Genomic DNA, 21,550 nt, shown 5'->3' with positions numbered 1-21,550 from the left:
TAATGGATTGATTGATGTTTGCTTCAGAAGCGATTTTAGGAAGGAAGGACGGGTTGGTCCTGAGGGAGACACGGTCCGGATGAAATACCAAGTAAGGAGGTTTAGCTGATAAAGCTTGAAGTTCAGAAACTCTCTTGGCTGATGTAATGGCTACCAAAAGGCTGTCTTGTAGGACAAGAATTTGAGATCCACCGTAGCCGCGGGCTCGAAGGGGAGCGGTCAAGGCCTGTAGGACCAAAGAAAGGTCCCAAGGAGGAACTGCTTGTTTTATAGGGGCCTGAGAAGGAAAGTACCTTTAAGAAATGTTTTGCACAATTTGGCTGACATAAGAGGATTAGACTCTTGACCAATGTGATAGTGAGAAATTGCAGCCAGTTGAACTTTGACTGTGGAACTGCTGGCACCATCATTAAAGAGAGAGGTTAGAAAATCAAGCACTACAGGGAGAGGAACCGTGAAGGGATTTAGGCCTTGCCGCTCCGCCCACACAGAGAAACGTTTCCATTTGCTTCGTAAACCTTTCTAGTGGATGGTTTATGAGCCGCCACCAAAATAGCCTTTACCGTGAAGAAATACCGAGTCCTTATCAAGAGTGGAACTGGAGCAGCCAAGCGGTCAGCTTCAGGTTGTCCAGGTTCGGAGGAGGAATGCAGGATGGATGGGATATCAGATCCGAATGGGATCTAGAATCCAAGGAGGATTCACCGAGTGAGACCTTAGGAAGGGGAACCAGATCTGTCGAGGCCAGAATGGAGCGATGAGAATCATTCTGCAACCCACCCGAGAGGCTTTCTGAAGAACTTGCAGCATCAGAGGCAAGGGTGGATAGGCATACAGAAGACCGGGTGGCCAAGCATGCACCAGAGCGTCTCTTGGGGTACCTCCGGGAGGAGGTATTAAATGAGAAAAACTGTCGCACTTGGTGTTTGAGGGAGAAGCAAAAAGATCGCATGAAGGGGTTCCCCACCGTGCGAAAATGCGTTCCGCTACTTGACAATTGAGAGACCACTCGTAAGGGGTCAGAATGGTGCGACTGAGCTTGTCCGCTAGGATGTTGGACCGACCCGGAATGTGCGTTGCTATAAGAAAGCGATTGGTGGAGATTGCCCATTCCCAAACTCTCATGGCCTCTCGACAAAGAGGGTAAGACCTTGTTCCCCCTTGTTTGTTGATGTACCAGACAACAGACATATTGTCCGATTGAATCGCAATTGTTCCCAAGGGAAGAAAGTCCTGAAGTGCTAGCAACGCTAAGAGCACTGCTCTCATCTCTAGAACATTGATATGCAGTAAGGTCTCTGAATCGTTCCACGTGCCTTGGACTGTCCGGCCATAAAGTGCCCCCCACCCGAGGCGGAGGCGTCCGTGGTCACCGTGGCGAGAGGGGAGAAGCACAAAATGGGCGACCCTCGTGGAGATCCGGGAGTGGAGCCACCACAAGAGGGACCGCTTGCAAGCCTTGCTGATCGCTATGGGATGATGCATGGGGAGAGCAAGGTATGACCACTGTACTAAGAGCGTCCACTGTAGAATGCGATATTGAGCCTGGCAAGAGGAAGAAGTGCTATAGCCGAGCCATGGACCCTAGAGCCCTCAGGACCAACTCCGCTGGAACAGAACTTGAATGGAGAATGGCCCGCACCTGGAGCTGCAGATTTAGAACTCTGTCCGCAGTGAGGAAGGCTCGTAAACTCCTTGTGTCTAATCTGGCCCCTATGAAATCTAAGAGCTGTGTGGGCGCCAGGTTGGACTTTTTTGTATTTATTGTGATGCACAGAAATGGAGCAAGATGGAGAAAGGAGTCTCGCCAAGAGAAGTAGATGCCTTGTTGGGGCGGTAAGGAGCCAGTCGTCCAGGTAGGGAAAGACCTGCACCCCTGAAGCCTCAGGTGGGCCGCTACCACTGCTAGTACTTTGGTAAACACCCTGGGGGCTGTGGTGAGACCAAAGGGAAGGACCCGAACTGGTAGTGACTGGCTCCCAGCCGAAGCGGAGAAACCTCCTGGAGCGCCTGTCCATCAGGATGTGGTAGTACGTCCTTGAGATCTATCGAGCACATCCAGTGATTTTCTCCCAGAAGGGAGAATAGATTGCAGAGTGACCATTCGAATTTTTCTTTGGGGACTGCCAGATTCAAGAGAGAGAGGTCTAGGATTGGTCTTAGTTCCCCGTCTTTTGGCACTAAAAAGAATCTGGAGTAGAACCCTGATCCGATCTGGTCTGGGGAACGGGCTGGATGGCTCTTTCTTTAGCAAAGTCATACTTCACAAATGTGACTGATGCTTTATAATCTCACATTTATTCACCAGTTTCAATGTTGCTGTTCTTCCTGATAATCTCCGTCTTCCAGCACTAGATTATAGTTCAAATCTAAGGTATTCCTGAATCTTTTAGTCAATTATTGTGTTTTTTTCCCTCTCTCGAGTATTTTCATTTGGAACACTGGAAAAGGTTTCACTGGCAAAGCCTCTCTATGAGCTTTACTGTAAAAAGAATGATAAGCAGAGTCACCTTTTGCTTGCTGTCACAGTTTATTGGATAAATGCTATTATTTCCTCTTTAGCCTGTTCTGCAACAACAAAAGTCTTTGATCCTCCAAGAAAAAAATACAGCTTAATCTCAAACCTACGTTCTCAACATTCACCAACTGCAGTGATAAATTTGCTTCTCTTTTGCCTAGTGTAACATGAATAATCATCTCTGACAAACACTATGGTATCCAGTTTTAATAGTTTTCCCTCCTGCTACAATGATGTCAGGATCAACTCTTTCTGCTGGTATGATTGCATATTTCCTAATATAGATTCTTGGCTGCTTTCTAGTGGTCAGGTTTGGAGCATACACTTAATCTTCCTTTTCAATTAACAAAAACTGCTGTGGAACACCAGTCTAATTGCTTATTTCTGATTTCTTAAAATTAACACAGTCTGTTACTACCAGTTACTCTGGTACAGCAGAAAATCTTGTGTTTCTGCTGTGCACTCTGCCTATTAACTCTACTATTTTTTTGAAACAGCTCTTCTTGAAAAGCATCGCACTCAGCCAGCATTTTCTTTATTTCAACCTATGATTTATTTTTTTACATTTTTTTTCAGTTCATCTGAACAGTTAGTTAAAGTTTTTTGTATTTTTGCATTTTTGTCCAGCCTTTTGTTATATGAGTTGATATATTCCTTCAATGTTTCATTTATTTAATCACCTATAAGTACAACTGATTTATTTTTTCCTCTAAATTATGGGAAGCCATCTCTTGAACCACAGCTGAGGCTTGAACTGCTTTTTGCTGAACAGCTGCAGGATTCTTCCCAGGTGTTTTGTATTCACCTTTTTTGGTTGATTTTTTTTTCAGGTTCTCCAAATTTCTGCAACCAGGCAGTGTACTTACCAGGCAATAACAGAGTTCTACCCAAGTTTACAATTTCACAGATTCTTTTTTCCTCAGTTTCTGTTTTCATGCTGGGAGAGCTGAAATTTAGCTGCTGATCAGTGTGCAGCCATAGTGGAAGTCACTGTGATGAGAGAAATCTTGACAACCTCAGCTCTATGGAGAAGCTTCCCATTTTCCTCCTCAGGACAGAGTGCATCAGTCTACAGAAGGTTTGTCTTGTAGGAGAAATGTAATGTAAAGGGGTGGTAGTGGAAGATGGTCCAGTTTGATGAAAACAAAGGCTGGTATTCTATGAACTTTAGCTGGGAAAGCTTCACCAAAATGGAATTTTCCAAATTTTCTAGCCTTTTTTTCATTTCTTTTCTTGGACCTGTGAGGTCTATCCCTATTGCTTGTCTTCTCCTTTTCTTCTCATTAGAAGCACCTGCCTTCAAAAGGCCTTTTAAGACTAGGTTGTTTTTTTTTTCTATTCAGAAGGCTCCTGGAATTGACATTCTTACAAACTGAGCAATAAGACAAGATGCCTGACCCCAAGACAAACTACAAAGTGTTAGTGTGGGTAACAGGGTGGGCTTTTGTGGCCATATTGCTTGCACTTTTTAAAACCACAGGTATTTTTTTCATGGTAAAAGCTTTATGTAAATACAACAAAACAACCAAGTATCACAAAAAGACCAAATTCTAACATAAGAACTGCTTGAATAGAGAAGACTAAAATGAAAAAAATACCTATTCTATGTTTTTTTTTAACTGACAGGGAAGGTAGGGGTGATGAGATGGAAAACAGCAAGGGACAAAGTCTGATGAGAAAACATGTGATACTGAAGCTCTGGGCTTTAACAAATTCAAGCCTATAGTGCCTTTTTGTATACCTAGTGTTCATACCCATATCTCCTTATGGTGTCCAGACCATTATTGGGTCTGCTTTCTTTAACTAAGTGACTTTTCAGCTAATATCAAGCAGCATTAGAAAGTGTGAGAAGTTATTAATAAAACAATACCAATATTCTTAATCTAAGGTATCCTGCAGCCAAGAAATTAATCATTGTTTGTTACTTATTATTCATATAGAACAGTACTAGGCTAACTGCCCTTGTGGGCCATTTTAAGCCTAGCCAATAAGCCCCATGTGAGAATCAAACCCTACATCTTCTGTCTGTAAGACAAACACCTTAAACGTTATGCCAACCTCCCTTTTATTTTATGTTCACATTTTCATACCTGAGCACCCTACATGATACTGAAGGGCACGGTATGAGATACCATACTGGCAGACAGGAAAATTCACCGCCAGTGTCCTTTTTTATCACACTATACCCAACATACTGCTAGTTGTTTGTTAGCAATTCTGAAAATAAATATTTCCATATGTATTTAATACTTCAAAGTCCAAGTGAATAACAAACTGTTGTATGAAATGAGGTGAAACCTTACATTTTGATGAAGAAAACTATCTTTGAAATATGAGTATAAGTTGCACAGCTTGAGTGATACCCAGTTTTATTTATATTGTGAGGGTGGCCTAATGGTTAATGCTTTTCTTACAAACACAAGGTGCAGGGTTCGAGTCTCACAAGGGATAATTGGCTAGGCTTAAAAAAAATGGCTTGCAAGGGCAGTTAGCCTAGTACTGATCTATGAGCCTATGAACCTATATATATTTAAGCATGTTTTTCATATTTCTGTATATCTCAAATATGCAATCACAGAAGATTTTTTCTGTCATATGAAAATTTACAACTGGTTAAAAAACATTCTAACAATGAAAGTCTAGGTTGCAACAGTTTCCAAGACATGAATATTTGTTTGTGAAAGTACAGCAAAAGTATAATTTTTTGGGATTGTGTGCATTATAATATAGTATTTATAACTGTAAAGAATACTTCTTACTGTTAGCACTGCTCTCCGTATAATTTTAACTTTTACTGTTCACAAAATTTTGACATTTTTTTATCTTATGCCTTTTAAGTTTATTTTTCAGAAAATCCCCTGGAATGCAGTATGTGTTTTAGGCTGCTAGAGGTGAGACATTTCCCATCACATAGGTGTTAAGAGGACATGTTCTCATCTGCACTTGCAGTAACAATATCTAGAAGTAATGTGAGGAAGTAAAGGCACTTATATTTGGCAGACACAAATTTTTGAAAAGGAAGAAAAAAAAAACATAGCACTTGAGCTAGTATTCAGCACTGCTGAAGCATTTGATTATGTCAACGATGTCTGGACAGTTAGCTGAAAGCAGTGCATTCTGGGACAGGGAATGAGCTTGAGCTAGCCGGAGTTCTAGTTTTTGCCATGGAAATGAGGTATCTTCAGCAACCAGTCCAATCACTCCAGTGATCTGAAAAGACCAACTTAAACTTACTGACACAAATAAATCCTCACTTATGATTTTTGGTATAGCTAAATATTTAGTCAAAATGTAACAGGTTAATGTAACTGACCCCATTATAATGCAGCTTCCTTACACAATAGAATAATATTACTTACAAAATGTACTGGACAGCAGCCTTACCTTTCTTAATAAAATAAAGTCTTACTATAACTTAAAGTAGCTTACAATATTTAACATGTACTCAGAAAAGAGGCCAATCAGGCAACAGCTATTAATGTGTTAATTCCAAAATTAGAGTACTGCTTACCTTTAATTGTGCCCCCATACACAATGCTAACATGCTGCAATCAGGTGAATATAAAATTTTAAGCCTTGTATATTGGCCTCCTAAAAAGGGCATCACTGTGTACCTTTGCAGAATGCTAGATGGCTACCAGTAACCACCAGTACTAAGTATTTGTTAAATTCAACAACATTTAAACTATTTAAAGAATATCGTGCCCTGCTTACAAATAAATTAATACCATATGAAATCAATTTACTCTTTAAGAAACAGAGACAGCCTCTAGCTGAAAAGGTCACAGTTCTCAACAGGAGTTTGTGAAAAGGAATTTATCAAACTAGCCCTAGCATGCAGGGATAGTCTGTCAGGAGAAATTTACTGCAAAGTAAATAATATGTTAAACAAAAAATGTAAAGCTTCATTTTAAACAAGCATTTAAATGCACTTTCATGTTTCAGACTAGTCTACAAATAATTCATCCTATAAGCATCACATCATTTTAGGCTGTTATTTACCTTCTCATTATAGCATTTAACGGTCATAATCACTACTACTCCAAACCTTATGGAAATAGAATACTTACACATGCGGATTTACACTATGCTGCATGTTCAATACACAGTAGTGAAGTTAAATGCATGTAATACCTATGCATTGTGACTATGATGATTCTACATACATTATGATGTTTACCTAAACGTATTGTATATTGACTGTGAATATGACACATCTGTTTACTTTTTGTTCTTTGTTACTGCTACTAAGCCCAGCTTGTGGCTAAAACTGTCTTGGTGTACCAAGTCCACTCACCCACTTAACAAGTAAAATCAAGCAATCTTACTATTACACAGCAAAGCAATACAATCAGAGAAAAACAGCATTTGTGCATGTAAAGCTCTCAGACATTAAATATAGCATACCTTCAAATGGTCTCTGCAGGCTGGCTTTTCTGTAGAATAACATGTAGGCACTCTCTTTTCCCTCAAACTGCTTCTCAATTTCCTTCTCCTTTATTGGTTGCACCGTAGAGTCATTAAAATCAAACCAGTGTACATCACAAGCATTATTCAATGACCCAAGTGTTTCTTTTGAATTCTGTTGAAGATTTTTGCTTTTCATATTTTGGACATCCAGTTTTGTTTCAGCAGTGGGCTTTAAGCGGACATTGTTCCCATCCGTACTTACAGTAAAAATATCTGGATGGTTCTGCAAGAACTGAAAAAGAAAAGGAAAAGTTAATGATTTACAATTTTGCAGGACAGTAGAATATACTAATGTTTCTCAAGCTTTGAAAGATATGAATAAACATTTCCTTAAAGTATTTTTCCACCTCAGATATAAATGGCAATGATTATCTGTTGTTGAGACAGTACATACACCACCCTGTACTACCAGATATTAGAAAATCTAGGTTTGTGAAGTACTCACCATAACAGTAAATGACTAAATTATATTCATCCTCATAGTTACATTAATGAGTTACAGCCTTGTTCCAAGGGACAGTCATCCGACTCAGTTTTTTTTTTTTTGTTAACTCACTCAAGCCTATACTGCCTTTTTTGTATACTTCGAGTTCACACCTATACCTCCTTATGGGATCCAGAACTTTTCTGAGCCTAGATTTCTTCAACTTAAATACATAACAGCTGATAACAGACAGTAGTAAAAACGGGAAGGAGTTATTAACAAAATGACAGTAAGATTGTTCATCTAGGATGTTCTGCAGTGGAGAAATTAATCCTTGTTTGCCACTTCTTCAAAGTTTTATATTTATGTTCACATTTTCATAACTGAGAGATATACATTTTATTGAGATTTATGTTGTGAACCACCAATAATGGAGAGAAGACAAAAAAATGCTGGTTTACATCACACTACACTAGAAATATTGCTAGTTCTTTGTAATTATAAAAATAAGCAATATTTCCATATATACTTAATACTTTAAAATCAAATGAGTTACAAACAGTGTGACATCAGGCGAAATCTTAGATGATGTTGAAGACAAAGTACAGTTGTGTACACTTACCATAAAGGTAGATGTCCGAGTTTATTCACTGTTGCAGTCCTTACAAAATGGGTTATCCAGCTCCCGGTAGCCGACAGTCGGCCAGAATACCAAAGCCTTGGTATATGATGTTAGCTGCCTTCGGCCGTAAACCCGACGTCAGGTATAAAGGCAGGCAGCCGACGCCATTTCCTCAGTTTTTCTTGCCATAACTGTCAGGAGCACCCAAGAAGGCTAGACCAGGAAAAGAAAATCCCTGGAAATATACCATCCACAAAATAAACAGATAGTCTGTGCCTTAGGAAAAAAGGGGGATGGAGGGGGGGAACCAGGACTGCAACAGTGAATACACTCGAACATCTACATTTATGGTAAGTGTACACAACTATACTATGTTCATCGTGTTTCACTGTTGCAGTCCTTACAAAATGGGTTGATTCCCAAAGCTCAAAAAAAGGGAGGAGGAATACCCGCTATTTAAGGGTTGGCAAGGATGCCCTGCAACAGTGCAGTGGCAAAACCAGCTTTGGATTTAGAAAACAAAGGTAAATTGTAATGATTTGTGAAAGTGTGAACAGAAGTCCAAGTAGCTGCTTCCAGGATGTCCTTAGTAGATACACCTCTCAAAAAAGCTGCTGAGGTGGAAGTTGCTCTAGTAGAATGAATCCTGATACTGTGTGGAGGAACCTTGCCATGCTGCAAGCAACAAAAGTGAATACAATGGGCAATCCATTTAGAAAAAGTCTGTTTAGAAATAGCTTTGCCCTGAGCTCCAGATGCAAAACTGACCAACAACTGGTCAGACTTCCAAAAGGTTTTAGTCCTATCCAGATAAGATCAAAGCTGGCTAATGCACATCAAGGGAGTGCAGAAGTCTTTCTCCTCTATTCTGAGGTTTAGGAAAGAAGGTAGGCAGGTGGATAGATTAAGAGTCAAGCTAGAAACCACCTTAAGCATAAAGGAAGGATTGGTTCGAAGGAAAACCCTATCCGCATGGAAGATGATAAAAGGCTCTACAGCCATTAAGGCCTGCAAGGTAATCAAGAATAAGAGGAAGAGATGGTTGAGAAGAGTCTTACCCTCTAGCTTGCATCCAAATACAGAATCTTTTCCATTTATCTGTGCAAGATTTCCTAGTGCTAGGCCTCCTGGCCTCACGAAGAACCTCAACAACCTGTTGAAATAGATTTATACTATAAGCCAGGCTGCCAAATGCAGAGTCTGAAGATGAGGATGTAGAAATTTTCCCTCTTCCTGAACCAAGAGATCTGGTATCAGGGGAAGATGCCAAAACGGAGACTGTGAAGCAGTGGATACCAATGCTGTCTAGGCCAGTCTGGAGCTATGATAATGGCCCTTGTTTTTTTGTCCCTTATCTTCAACAGCACTCTGGGAAGAAGAGGCAGAGGAGGGAAGGCATAAATTGAAAGCTGTGTCCAGGGGAAGGACAGAGCATCCACTCTCCAGCTTTGTCATGATGTTCCCTGGTGCAAAAGATTGGAAGAAGATGGTTGTTCAGAGATGAGAAGAGATCCACCTGGGAAGAACCCCAACGCTGAATGATGCGATAGAAGATGGTCTTCTTCATTTGCCACCTGTGAGGATACAGGACCTGCCTGCTCAACCAATCTGCCAAGGTGTTGAGTCTGCCTGGAAGAAACTGAGCTATGAGATGTAGGCCCATGGAGGCTGCTATGGACCATAGAATCATGCTTTGTCTGCACAGGGGGTAAGAGTGAGTCCCTCCCTGCTTGTGGATGTATCACATGACTGTGGTGTTGTCAGTTCTGACTAGAAGAGTTCCAGGAGAAAGAAGATGCTTGAAAGCCAGCAAGGCCTGCTGGACTGCTATCAATTCTTTCAGATTTATGTGCAGGTGAATCTGTTGGTTGCTCCAAGTACCCTGTATGCATCTGCCATCTAGATGCGCTCCCCAAGCGTAGTCCGGGGCATCTGTGGGGAGAGTCATGCTTGCAGGAGGTGGTTGAAAAGGCAGACCTTTGTTCTGTGAACAAGCTGTCGCCCACCAAAGAAACTGTCTGCAGACAGGGAATCAGAGGAAGTATCAAGTCTAAATCCTGTGTGTGTTGACACCAAAGATTCTTGAGGTACCATTGTATTTTCCTCACATGCAGTTTGGCATATGGAATCATCAGAATGCATGAAGCCATGAATCCCAGGAATTGCCTTGCAGAGAGCTGGGTCATGCTTGCCAAATCCTTGAAGTAAGTCGAAAGCTGCATTTGTTTCTCTTGAGGGAGGAATACCATCTGCGCGGCTGTATTCAGACTCGCTCCCAGGAATACAATCTCCTTTGTGGGTACCATTTTTGACTTCCTTTCATTGAGAGTGTAGCCCAAAGAGGTGAGAAGGTTCCTTACAAAATCCAAATCCTTTAGAAGTTGTCCTGGAGAGTTTGCTTGAATGAGGCAATTGTCAAAGGGTAAATTTGAATGTTTCTCTGCCTGCAAAAAGCAATGATCGGAGCCAGGCATTTTGCAAAAACTCTGGGAGCAGTAGATAAGCCAAAGGGCAGGGCAGAGAATTGGTAGTGTCACTTTCCAGATCTGAAATGAAGGTCCTGCCTGCAACTCTCCCGAATTGGTATGTGCAAATAAGCTTCTTTGAGATCCAAAGTCACCAGCCAGGAATCCTTGGCCAGCATTGGCAGTAACTGCTGAAGAGTGAGCATTTTGAATTTGGGAATCACCAGAGAAGTGTTCAGTACAGACAAGTCCAGAATGGGGCGCCGTGTGCCCCCTTTTTTGGGAACCAGAAAAAAAGTCTTGAGTAGAAACCTTGGCCTATCTGAAGTACAGGAACTGGCTCTATTGCTCCCAGGTTCAGCAAGGAAGAAATTTGCTTTTCTGCTTCTGCCTTTTGATTTGGAGGAATATCTAAGTATCCTTGGTGAACAGGGAAAGTGTGAAAAGAAAACTTGTAGCCCTGGTATACTATTTTGAGTACCCATTTGTCATCTGTGATGGTGGACCAAATGTCTGCAAAATTGGCCAACCTTCCCCCAAAGGCAACCCTGCAGGGGCAGGAAGGGGGAGGGCTGAGTCAAAGAGAATGCTTACTTTGGGAAGGTTGCTTAGAACTCCCAGATTTTGAAGAGGAAGCATGCCATTGTTTAGTCTTATGAATACAGGTCTGTCCCCTAGAAGACCTATGACCCCTAGATCTAATGCGTCGCTGTTTACTTGAATCAGGAAAAGTCCAATTCTTAGAAGGGCAATGCCTACTAAAACAAGGAGACTGAACTTGCAGAAAATCTTTAATAACAGTTTGCATAGATTTGGCTTTATCTTCCAATTTTTTTCAAGACCTCTTCTGCTTTGTTACCAAAAAGATTAGCCTTATGCAAAGGTACATCCAGTAAATTATACTTAACGGGCTCAGAAAGGGGCTGTTCCCTGAGCCAAGCATGTCTTCTGATAACAGATCCAGTGGCTGCTGCCCTGCAAGAAGCCTCCAAATTGTCAAAACCACAGTGTAAAGAATGTTTAGTCACAAGAGGGGCAGAATTCAATAAATCTTGCATGTCCTTACACTCAGCCAGGGGAGGAACACTAGCAATTTTAGCCTTAATAGCCTCCAATGTATGCTGCTGAAACTTAAGCATATGAAAAAGACAATTAACAGACCTAATAGCAAGGGTGGCAGAGGTATAAACCTTTTTCCCCACCTGTCCAAGGCCCTAGATTCTCTATCAGAGGGAACAGGATTTTTTGCAACTGTCGCCTTAACACCTTTAGGGCCCTGAGAAATAGTCTCTGGATCAGCAGTAGGATTCCTAAAAAGAAAGTGATGAGAATCAGGAACTCTACAATATCTGTCAGGATTCCTGGGAGCAGGAGGAGCAGAATTAGGAGTCAAAGAATTCTCCATGAAAATATCATCAACTACTTCCAACACCGGAGGGATAGCCAGAGGCTTATACTGTGGTAAATCCAAGAAAGTACAGTTGTGTACACTTACCATAACTGTAGATGTTCGAGTGTATTCACTGTTGCAGTCCTAACCAATGGGTTATCCGGCTCCCGGTAGCCCTCGATCGGCCAGAATACCAAAGGAAGTAAATATAACATCGGCTGTCGTCGGTTGTAAAGGACGTCGGAACGCCCGATACAAAAGGAGGCAGCCAACGTCACTTCCTCAGTCTTTCTTGCCATAACAGTAAGGAGCCCCAAGAAAACAAGGCTTAAACCAAAAATAAAGTAACTTTGGTAAAGTCAACCAGATTCAGCCTGCACCTTAGGAAAAGAGAGCAGGAGAGGACCAAAAAAGGGGGAAGGAGGGAGGGAAACCAGGACTGCAACGGTGAATACACTCGTACAGCTACATTTATGGTGAGTGTACATAACTGTACTATGTTCATCGTGTTTCACTGTTGCAGTCCTAACCAATGGGTTGATTACTAATGCCCAGAGAAAAGGGAGGAGGGTACCAACAGTGTCAAGGATTGGACAGAATGCCCTGCAGAACAGCAGTGGCAAACCCTGCCCTAGCTATAGAAAACAAAGGAAAATTATAATGCTTTGTGAAAGTGTGAACAGAAGACCATGTGGCAGCCTCTAAAATGTCTTTAGTAGGGACACCCCTTAAAAAGGCTGCAGAAGTGGAAGCTGGCTTGCTTAGAGATAGCTTTGCCCTGAGCTCCAGGGGCAAAACTGATCAATAGCTGTGCTGATTTCCGAAGGTCTTTAGTCCTGTCCAGTTAAAACCTGAGCTGTCTGTGCACATCAAGAGAATGCAGGATCCTTTCACCTCTATTTCGAGGATTAGGAAAGAAAGTAGGAAGGTGTATGGACTGATTAAGAGTCAGGCTAGAAACCACCTTAGGCATAAAATAGGGACTGGTTCTCAGAGAGACACGATCTGTATGGAAGATAAGAAAAGGCTCCACAGCCATCAAAGCTTGCAGCTCCGAAACTCTCCTTGCTGAAGTTATAGCCACGAGGAAGGCAGTTTTCCAGAAGAGAAACTTTAAAACTACAGTGGCAGCTGGCAGGAGGAAGAGTGATTTTCTCTAAAACAAAATTAAGATCCCAGGCCGGAGTAGGTGCCCTTCTGGGAGGTTTTAATTTGCTAGCACCTCTGAGAAACATTTTCATCAGGGTATGAGAGAAAATGGGTTGCTCAAAAGAACAATGAGCAGAAATGGCTGAAGCATGGATCTTGACAGAGGAAAAAGAAAGACAACCTTGAAGCAAATCAGCCAAGTATTCCAGGATCAGAGGAAGAGTAGGCGGAGAAGATTCCCCTGTAGCCTGCATCCAATGACAGAATCTTTCCCATTTGTCAGCGTAGGACTTCCTAGTGCTAGGCCTCCTGGCCTCCCGAAGTATGTTAACCACCTGCTGGGAAAGGGAAGAAGAAATGGACTGATTCATACAATAAGCCATGCTGCCAAATAGAGAGAGTGAAGATGAGGATGTAAAATGTTTTCTGCTTCCTGAACCAAAAGATCTGGCTTCAGAGGAAGACGCCAAGGAGGAAATTGGGAGAGACTGCAAAGCAGTGGATACCAGTGCTGTCTGGGCCAGTCTGGAGCTATGAGAATGGTCCTCGGTCTTTTGTCCCTGATCTTCAATAATACACTGGGAAGAAAAGAAAGAGGAGGGAAGGCATAAACTGAAAGTAGCGTCCGAGGGAAGGGCAGAGCATCCACTCTCCAGGCCATGCTGTCTGGTGCAAAAAAGTGGTAGAAGGCGGTTGTCTGGGGAGGAGAAAAGATCTACCTGAGAAGTGCCCCAACGTTGAATGTTGCTGTAAAAGACTGCTCTGTTCAGTTGCCACTCGTGAGGATTCAGGGTCTGTCTGCCCAACTGGTCTGCCAAAACATTGAGTCTCCCTGGAAGAAACTGAGCTACGGGATGCAGGCCCAAGGATGTTGCTGTGAACCAGAGAATCATGCTCTGTCTGCACAGGGGATAAGAATGAGTCCCTCCCGGTTTGTTGATGTACCACATGACTGTGGTGTTGTCTGTTCTGACAATCAGAGTTCCTGGAGAAAGAAGATGCTTGAAAGCCAGTAAGGCCTGCTGAACTGCTATCAACACCTTCACGTTTATGTGCAAGTGGATCTGCTGGGTGTTCCAACGTCCCTGTATCCATCTGCCATCCAGGTGAGCTCCCCAGACATAGTCCGATGTGTCTGTGGTAAGAACTTGAATGGCAGGAGGTGGGCAAAAAGGCATGCCTTTGTTTTGTTGACAGGCTGTCGCCCACCATAGAAACTCTGTCTGCAGGCATTCACTATACAATCTCGAAATACTGAAATGTCGAATTTCAGGACTGAATAGTGGAAAACCCACATACACGAAAACCCAAAATCATGAATACCACAATTGCGACCACACACACACACACACACACACACACACACACACACAAACAAACACCAGCACATAATCACACACACATACACCTACCTAACTAAACAAACATACACACAAACACACCTAACCTACTTATAAGCAGGAGGACAAGACCCCCTTCACCCCCCATTTGGGGGGCAAGCCCCCCCCACATATATATTCTAACTCTGAAGTCGCACTAAACGCACAAAAAACACCACACACACACACACACACACACGCACACACACACACACACACACACACACACACACACACACACACACACACACACACACACACACTAAAATCCCTACCCAATATCCTCAAGCACACAACACTTGCCTGAAACCCCAGCTAAATTCACAAACCGCACCACACGCCACTAATGCGACACCGCGACAGCGGCGGATTAGACGCTTCCGCATTCAGCATAGTGCAATTTCGGGTAGCTGCACTTTCCACTATTCGGTCTCGACGTAATGAAATTCGACATTTCAGTACGTCAAGATTGTCTAGTGTATCCGTCTGCAGACATGGAAGCAGAGGAATTATCACATCCAGGTCCTGTGTGTGTTCGCACCAAAGGTTCTTGAGGTACCATTGCAATTTCCTCATATGCAGTGGAATCATGAGAATGCACGAGGCCATGTATCCCAGAGCTTGCAGGTATTTCCTTGCAGGGAGCTGGGACAGGCTTGCCAAATCCTTGAAGTAAACTGAAAGAGTTGCCTGCTTCTCCTGGGTGAGATACATCATCTGGGTGGCTGTGTTCAGACTCGCTCCCAGAAATGTTATCTGCCTTGTTGGAACCATTTTTGATTTTTCCTCATTGAGAGTAGGAAAGAGAGAAGAGTCTTTACAAATTCCAGATCCTTTAACAGATGCTCCTGAGAATCTACTTGAATTAGACAACTGTCCAAGTATGGATAAATCTGAATTTTCTTCTGCCTGCAAAAAGCAATGACTGGAGCCAGGCACTTTGTGAAAACTCTGGGAGCAGTAGATAAGCCAAAGGGCAGTGCAGAGAATTGATAATGTTGCTTGCCCACTCTGAAATGAAGGTATTGCCTGCAACATTCCTTGATAGGGATGTGCAGATAAGCTTCTTTGAGATCCAAAGTTACCAGCCAGGAGTCCTTGTCTAACATTGGTAGCAACTGATGCAGAGTGAGCATTTTGAACTTTGGAATTACCAAGAAAGTGTTCAGAATGGATAGCTCTAGGATAGGACACCAAGTGCCTTCTTTTTTTGGAACTAAGAAAAGTCTGGAATACAAGCCCTGGCCTACCTGCTGAGCAGGAACTGATTCATTGCTCTCAGATGTAACAGACAAAATTTGCTTTTCTACTTCTGCCCTTTGATTTGGAGGCATGTCCGGGAATCCTTTGGGCATCGGAAAGGTGTGGAAAGAAAACCTGTGCCCTAGAGATACAGTTCTGAGTACCCATTTGTCGTCAGTGATGGTGGCCCAGACATTTGCAAAAATGGCCAACCTTCCTCCTAAAGGAAACTCTGGGCAAGCAGGAAAAGTGGAAGCATGCCATCACTTAGACCTTTGAGGGGTAGCCACGTGCCCCCTAGAAGATTTGTAACCTGTAGTCCTAGAACAGTTCTGTCTGCTGGTATCAGGAAACATCCAACTCTTAGAAGGGTAATTCCTGCTGAAGCGAGGAGGTTGAACTTGCAGAAAGTCTAACTGTTTGCATAGACTTGGCCTTATCCTCCATCTTTTTGAGCAGTTCCTCTGCTTTGCTGCCAAAAAGACTGTCCTTATGTAAGGGTACATCTAAAAGCTTAGACTTGACAGGCTCTGGAAGGGGCTGTTCCCTGAGCCAAGTATGCCTTATGAGAACATATCTAGTAGCTGTCGCCCTGCAGGAAGCTTCTAGAATGTCAAAACCACAATGTAATGAATGTTTATTGACAAGACTGGCAGAATTCAGCAAATCCTGCATATCTTTACTCTCTGCCAAAAGAGGCACACTTGCAGTCTTTGACTTAATAGCTTCCAATGTGTGCTGCCGATACTTAAGCATATGAAAAAGGCAATTAGTAGACCTAATAGCAAGAGTGGCAGAGGTTTAAACTGTTTTACCCCACCTATCTAGATTCCTAGATTCCCTGTCGAAAGGAACAGGATTTTTGGTAACAGTGGCCTTAACCCCTTTAGGCCCTGGGTCAGCCAACGGATTCCTAAAAAGAAACAAATGAAAATCAGGGACTCTATAGTACCTATCAGGTTTCCTGGGAGCAGGAGGTACAGAATTTGGAGTCAAGGAATTTTCCAGAAAAACATCATCAACCACTTCCAACACTGGAGGAATTGCCAGAGGCTTATGCTGAGGCAAATCCAAAAACTCCCAGATCCTTTTCTTAGATTGGGGATAATCCTGACTTTCCCATTTAAGATGCTCCCTAAGAGTATTCAAGGTATCACCAAAAGAGGAATCCTCTGGAGGAGAAGCAGAAGGAATGGATTTCTCTGCATCTGAATCCTCAAAAGGAGAAAACACTTGAGAAACTTCCTCTTCATCAGTAGAAATGCTAGAAGTATCAGATCCTGAATAAGACAAAACCTCTGGAGAGAAATCCCTACACCTCTTTGAAGGAGGAGGCTGTGAACCCCTAATAGGAATCAAAAGGTCATTAGCCATTTTAACCACTTGAGATTGAGGGGAAAGTACAGTTTTGTACCTACCATAAATGTAGATGTTCGAAGATCCACATTGCTGCAGTCCTAACACTTGGGTAGTCCATTTGACTGACATCAGAATATCCTCAGTCTTTTCTTGCCCCAGATGTCAGAAGACCCTAAAAAGAAAGGTCAAAACCCATAGACAACAGCTAAACAACCAACCAACCCATCACCAAAAATATGTACAATATATACAATATACACAATATACCTCAGATGGATAACCCAACCCACACAACCACCTCAAACTACAGAGGGAAGGAGGGGGATCTTGAACATCTACATTTATGGTAGGTACAAAACTGTACTATGTTCTTCATCTCACATTGCTGCAGTCCTAACACTTGGGTAGAATCCCAAAGCAGAGGTAAGGGAGGATGGCTAAACTATGATGAAGCAGGAGTTGCCAAAATGCCGTGCAACACACAGGCAAAACCAGCCCTGGATTTAGAGTACAATGGAAGGTGGTAATGCCTAGAGAAAGTATGCACTGAACTCCAAGTGGCTGCCTCCAAAATATCCTTAGTTGCCACCCCTCAAAAGCTGTTGAAGTGGCAGTAGCCCTAGTGGAATGAGGCCTAATCCCAGCTGGAATCTCTTTGCCATGATGGGAATAACAGAAAGCAATGCAAAATCCAATCCACTTAGAAATAGTTTGTTTTGACATGGGCTTGCCCTGAGAGCACAAAGCAAAAGAAACTAATAACTGCTGAGATTGTCTGAACCCTTTAGTTCTGTCCAAATAATATCGCAACTGCCTGTGTACATCTAAAGTGTGCAAAATCTTTTCCCCTTTATTTTGGGATTTGCATAAAAAGTAGGCAAATGAATAGTTTGGTTTAAAGCCACACTAGAAACCACTTTAGGCATAAAGGAAGGATTAGTATCCTTATGGAAAATTAAGAAAGGCTCAACTGCCATAAGGGCCTGTAATTCAGAAACCCTTCTTGCAGAGGTAATGGCCAACAAAAAAGCAGTCTTCCATGACAAATATTTCAACTCAGCAGTAGCTGCAGGCTCAAAAGGTTGTAGAGTGAGTTTCTCCAACACAAAATTGAGATCCCAAGCAGGAGTAGGAACCCTTGGGTCTTGTATTCTTTGCCCCTCTAAGAAATTGCTTGAACAAAGGATGAGAAAACAATGGTGGGTCACAGTCGTAGTGAGCTGAAATAGCTGCAGCATGAATCTTAATAGAAGAGAAAGACAAACCTTTGTCTAATAACTCAGTAAGATATTGAAGAGCCACACTTAAATCAGGCTCAGAAACATCCAAATCCTTAGCTGCACTCCAAAATAAAAATCTCTTCCATTTATCTACACTTTCCTTGTACTAGGCCTTCTAGCTTCCAAAATCACATTCAAAACTTGTTGTGGAAGTTGAGACCCTTTATGGTTTAAAACAGAATATGCCAGGCTGTTAGGTGAAGAGTTTGACATTGAGCAAATGACTGTCCTCCTGGGACAACAGATGTGGAATCAAAGGCAAAGGCCATGGAGGCTTCTGTACCAGACTTCTCAGTAATGGGTACCAGTGCTGTCGAGGCCAATCTGGAGCTATCAAAATCATCCTTGGCTTGTCCTGTCTGACCTTCAGAAGTACCTTTGGGAGGAGAGGCAGAGGTGGAAAGGCATACACATGAAGATTTTTCCAACTGAAAGAAAGAGCATCCACTTTCCAAGCTGTGGGATGAAACCTCTTGGTGCAAAACTTTGGCAGCTGGTGGTTTAGTGGAGAAGCGAACAGATCTATGTCTGGAGTTCCCCAGGACACTGTCAATTTCTGAAATACATGAAGATCCAGTTTGGGATCCATGATTTGTCTGCTTAACATATCTGCTAAGGAGTTCTGTGCTCCTGGCAGAAACCTTGCCTGAAGACTTAGTTGTAAACTGAGAGCAGTCTCCCACAAAATCATTGCTTGCCTGCATAGAGGATAAGAATGTGTTCCCCTTGCTTGTTGATGTACCACATGACAGTTGTGTTGTCTGTTAGAATCAACACCTGCCCTGGAAGAAGTAAATCCTTGAAAGCTATTAATGCAAACTGACTGCTAACATCTCCTTCAAGTTGATATGTAGATGCTGTAGTCTGACAGGCCACTTGTCTTGTATCCACTTTCCGCTTAGATGAGCTCCCAAGCTGTGTCCGAGGCATCTGTCGTTAAAATTTGACTCGCCTCTGGCCGGGTCACAGAGAGTCCCTTGTTTAGGTGACATTCCTGAGCCCACCACAAAAATTCCTTTGAATGCAAGGTATTATTGGAATGACAGTGTCCAGATCCTGGCAGTGCTGTGTCCATAAATTTTTGAGATACCATTGCAACTTCCTCATATGCAGTTTGGCATTGGGAAGCACCAGAATACAAGATGCCATGAACCCTAAGGCTTGAAGGACTGTCCTTGCAGTCAGCCGGACTGAAGAGATAGATGATGGAAGTAAAGGGAAAGATTCTTTTGTTTGTCCAAGGCCATCTGGGATGCTGTATTCAGTCTCACACCCAGAAAGCACATGTCTTGAGAGGGTACAAGACTGGACTTTATTTCCAGAATACCCCAGGCATCTTAGCACTGCTATCACATATTCCAAATGAAGAAGAAGCTTTCTTGAGCCAGAATCAGGCAATCATCCAAATAAGGATAGATTTGTATTCCTTTCAGCCTGAAGAAAGCTATCACTGGAGCCAGAACTTTTAGATAAGCCAAAGGGCAATGCAGAGAACTGATAGTGAGAAGTCCCAGTCGATACTTCCTGCAACTTAGCCTGATAGGAACATGAAGGTAAGCCTTCTTGAGATCCAAAGTTACCATCCAGTGGTCCTTGCCCAGCAGAGGTAAAAGCTGTTGTAACGTCAACATTTTGAACTTGGGAATGTCCAGATAAGTGTTGAGGATAGATAAATCCAAAATTGGTCTCGTTCCCCTTTTTGGTACAAGGAACAGGCGAATAAAATCCTAGGCCCCTTTCTGGCATAGGAACCCCTATTTGAAGTAGCAGAGAAATCTGCTTGTGAGCCTCTATTCTTTGTTGAGGAGGCTGGCATGCCTTTGAAAGGAGGCAAGGTATGGAAATAAAACCTGTAACCGTGATGTATGATATCCAATACCCATCTGTCTTGGGTAATCAAACTCCAATTTTCTTTGAAAAGTGCCAACCTTCCTCCCAAAGGTGCTGCCAAGGTTCTGGCAGCTGAAAAGGTAGGTCATTGGGTTTGTTAAGGACTGACCCCTGCCCTCACCTGAAGACTGTGCAGGAGAACTCCCTGTTCTAGGCCTGAAAGAGCCCTGACCTCTGCCCCTGCCACGTCTAGATCTACCCCTAGACTGGGAATCATAAGAAGGATACGTCCACCCCTTAGAAGGCCAATTTCTACTAAACTTTGGAGGCTGAACCTGCAAAAATTCTTTAACAGTCTGCATGGACTTAGCCTTATCTTCCATTTTCTTTAAAACTGCCTCAACAGGGGAACCAAACAAGACATCAGATTGCAAAGGGGCATCCAAAATCCTAGTTTTAACATGGTCAGATAAATTTTGATCCCGCAGCCAGGCATGCCTGCGAAGAACTGACCCAGTGGCAGCCACCCTAGACAAGGCCTGTACAGCATCGAAACCACATTGCAAAGAGTGCTTACCCACCTGTTCAGAAACATGCACTAAATCTTGTAACTCTTTACAATCAATACCTTCCGCCAGAGCATCAACCTTAGATTTCAACTGTGAAAGGAGATAATTTTGATATTTCAACATGTGAAACTGGCAATTCAAAGCTCTCATGGCTAGAGTGGAAGAAGTATAAACTTTCTTTCCCCATCTATCCAAGGCCCTGGCCTCTTTATCTGCAGGAACCGGATTCTTGACAACAGAAGCCCCTGGCTAACAGTTTCTGGGTCTGCCCTAGGACTCTTAAAAGATACTTATGAGCTTCAGGCACCCTGTAATACCTATCAGGTTTAACAGGAGCAGGAGGCAAAGAATCAGGATTAAGAGAAGCCTCTGCAAACACATCTTCCACCACATTCAGAACAGGAGGTATAGCCAAAGGCCTATGCTGGGGTAACAAGACAAAGTCCCTACGCCCTTTCCTGGAATCAGACAAGCCCTGACCCTCCCATTTAAAATGCTCTCATGGAGTGAAGGGTCTCTGAAAAGAAAAATCCTCAGGAGGAGAAGCAGAAGGAGTAGAATCATCCACATCAGAATCAGAATAATGAGCATACTCCTGCAAGTCTTCAACCGAAGACTCAGACACATCCGAAGCCTGCTCCCAATCCCCCAACACTGGTTCAATCCTAGGCCTCTTATCAGGAGGGGGCATAGAGCCTCTAATTAAAGTAATTAAATCTTCTGCCATTTTGAGCATGTGCTTCTTGGGCACAGCACCTGAAGAACTAGGAGCGACACCCACAGAAGCTAAACTAGACCTGCCTCTAGGAGAAGCCTTGGAAGCAGAAAGAGAGGGCCTAGACCCCTTAGGAAG

The 21,550-nt window shown here is 42.8% G+C and overlaps 1 protein-coding gene across 2 annotated transcripts in view; it reads right to left on the bottom strand.

The window, feature by feature from the left end:
* USP40 (ubiquitin specific peptidase 40) overlaps positions 1 to 21,550 on the bottom strand; it is a 3,368,940-nt gene that overhangs the window by 2,077,910 nt on the left and 1,269,480 nt on the right. For both annotated transcript variants that reach the window (XM_044075047.1, XM_044075048.1), the window contains one exon: positions 6,926 to 7,220. In XM_044075047.1, coding sequence (XP_043930982.1) covers positions 6,926 to 7,220 — 295 coding nt within the window. The remainder of the gene's footprint in view (positions 1 to 6,925; positions 7,221 to 21,550) is intronic.

This window comes from Protopterus annectens, chromosome 6.part0 (assembly GCF_019279795.1).
Source record: "Protopterus annectens isolate FY-2018-M chromosome 6.part0, PAN1.0, whole genome shotgun sequence".
Lineage (NCBI taxonomy): Eukaryota > Metazoa > Chordata > Ceratodontiformes > Protopteridae > Protopterus > Protopterus annectens.
Note: the sequence above shows the minus strand (reverse complement) of the source record. Positions and strands in the feature narration are given on the sequence as shown.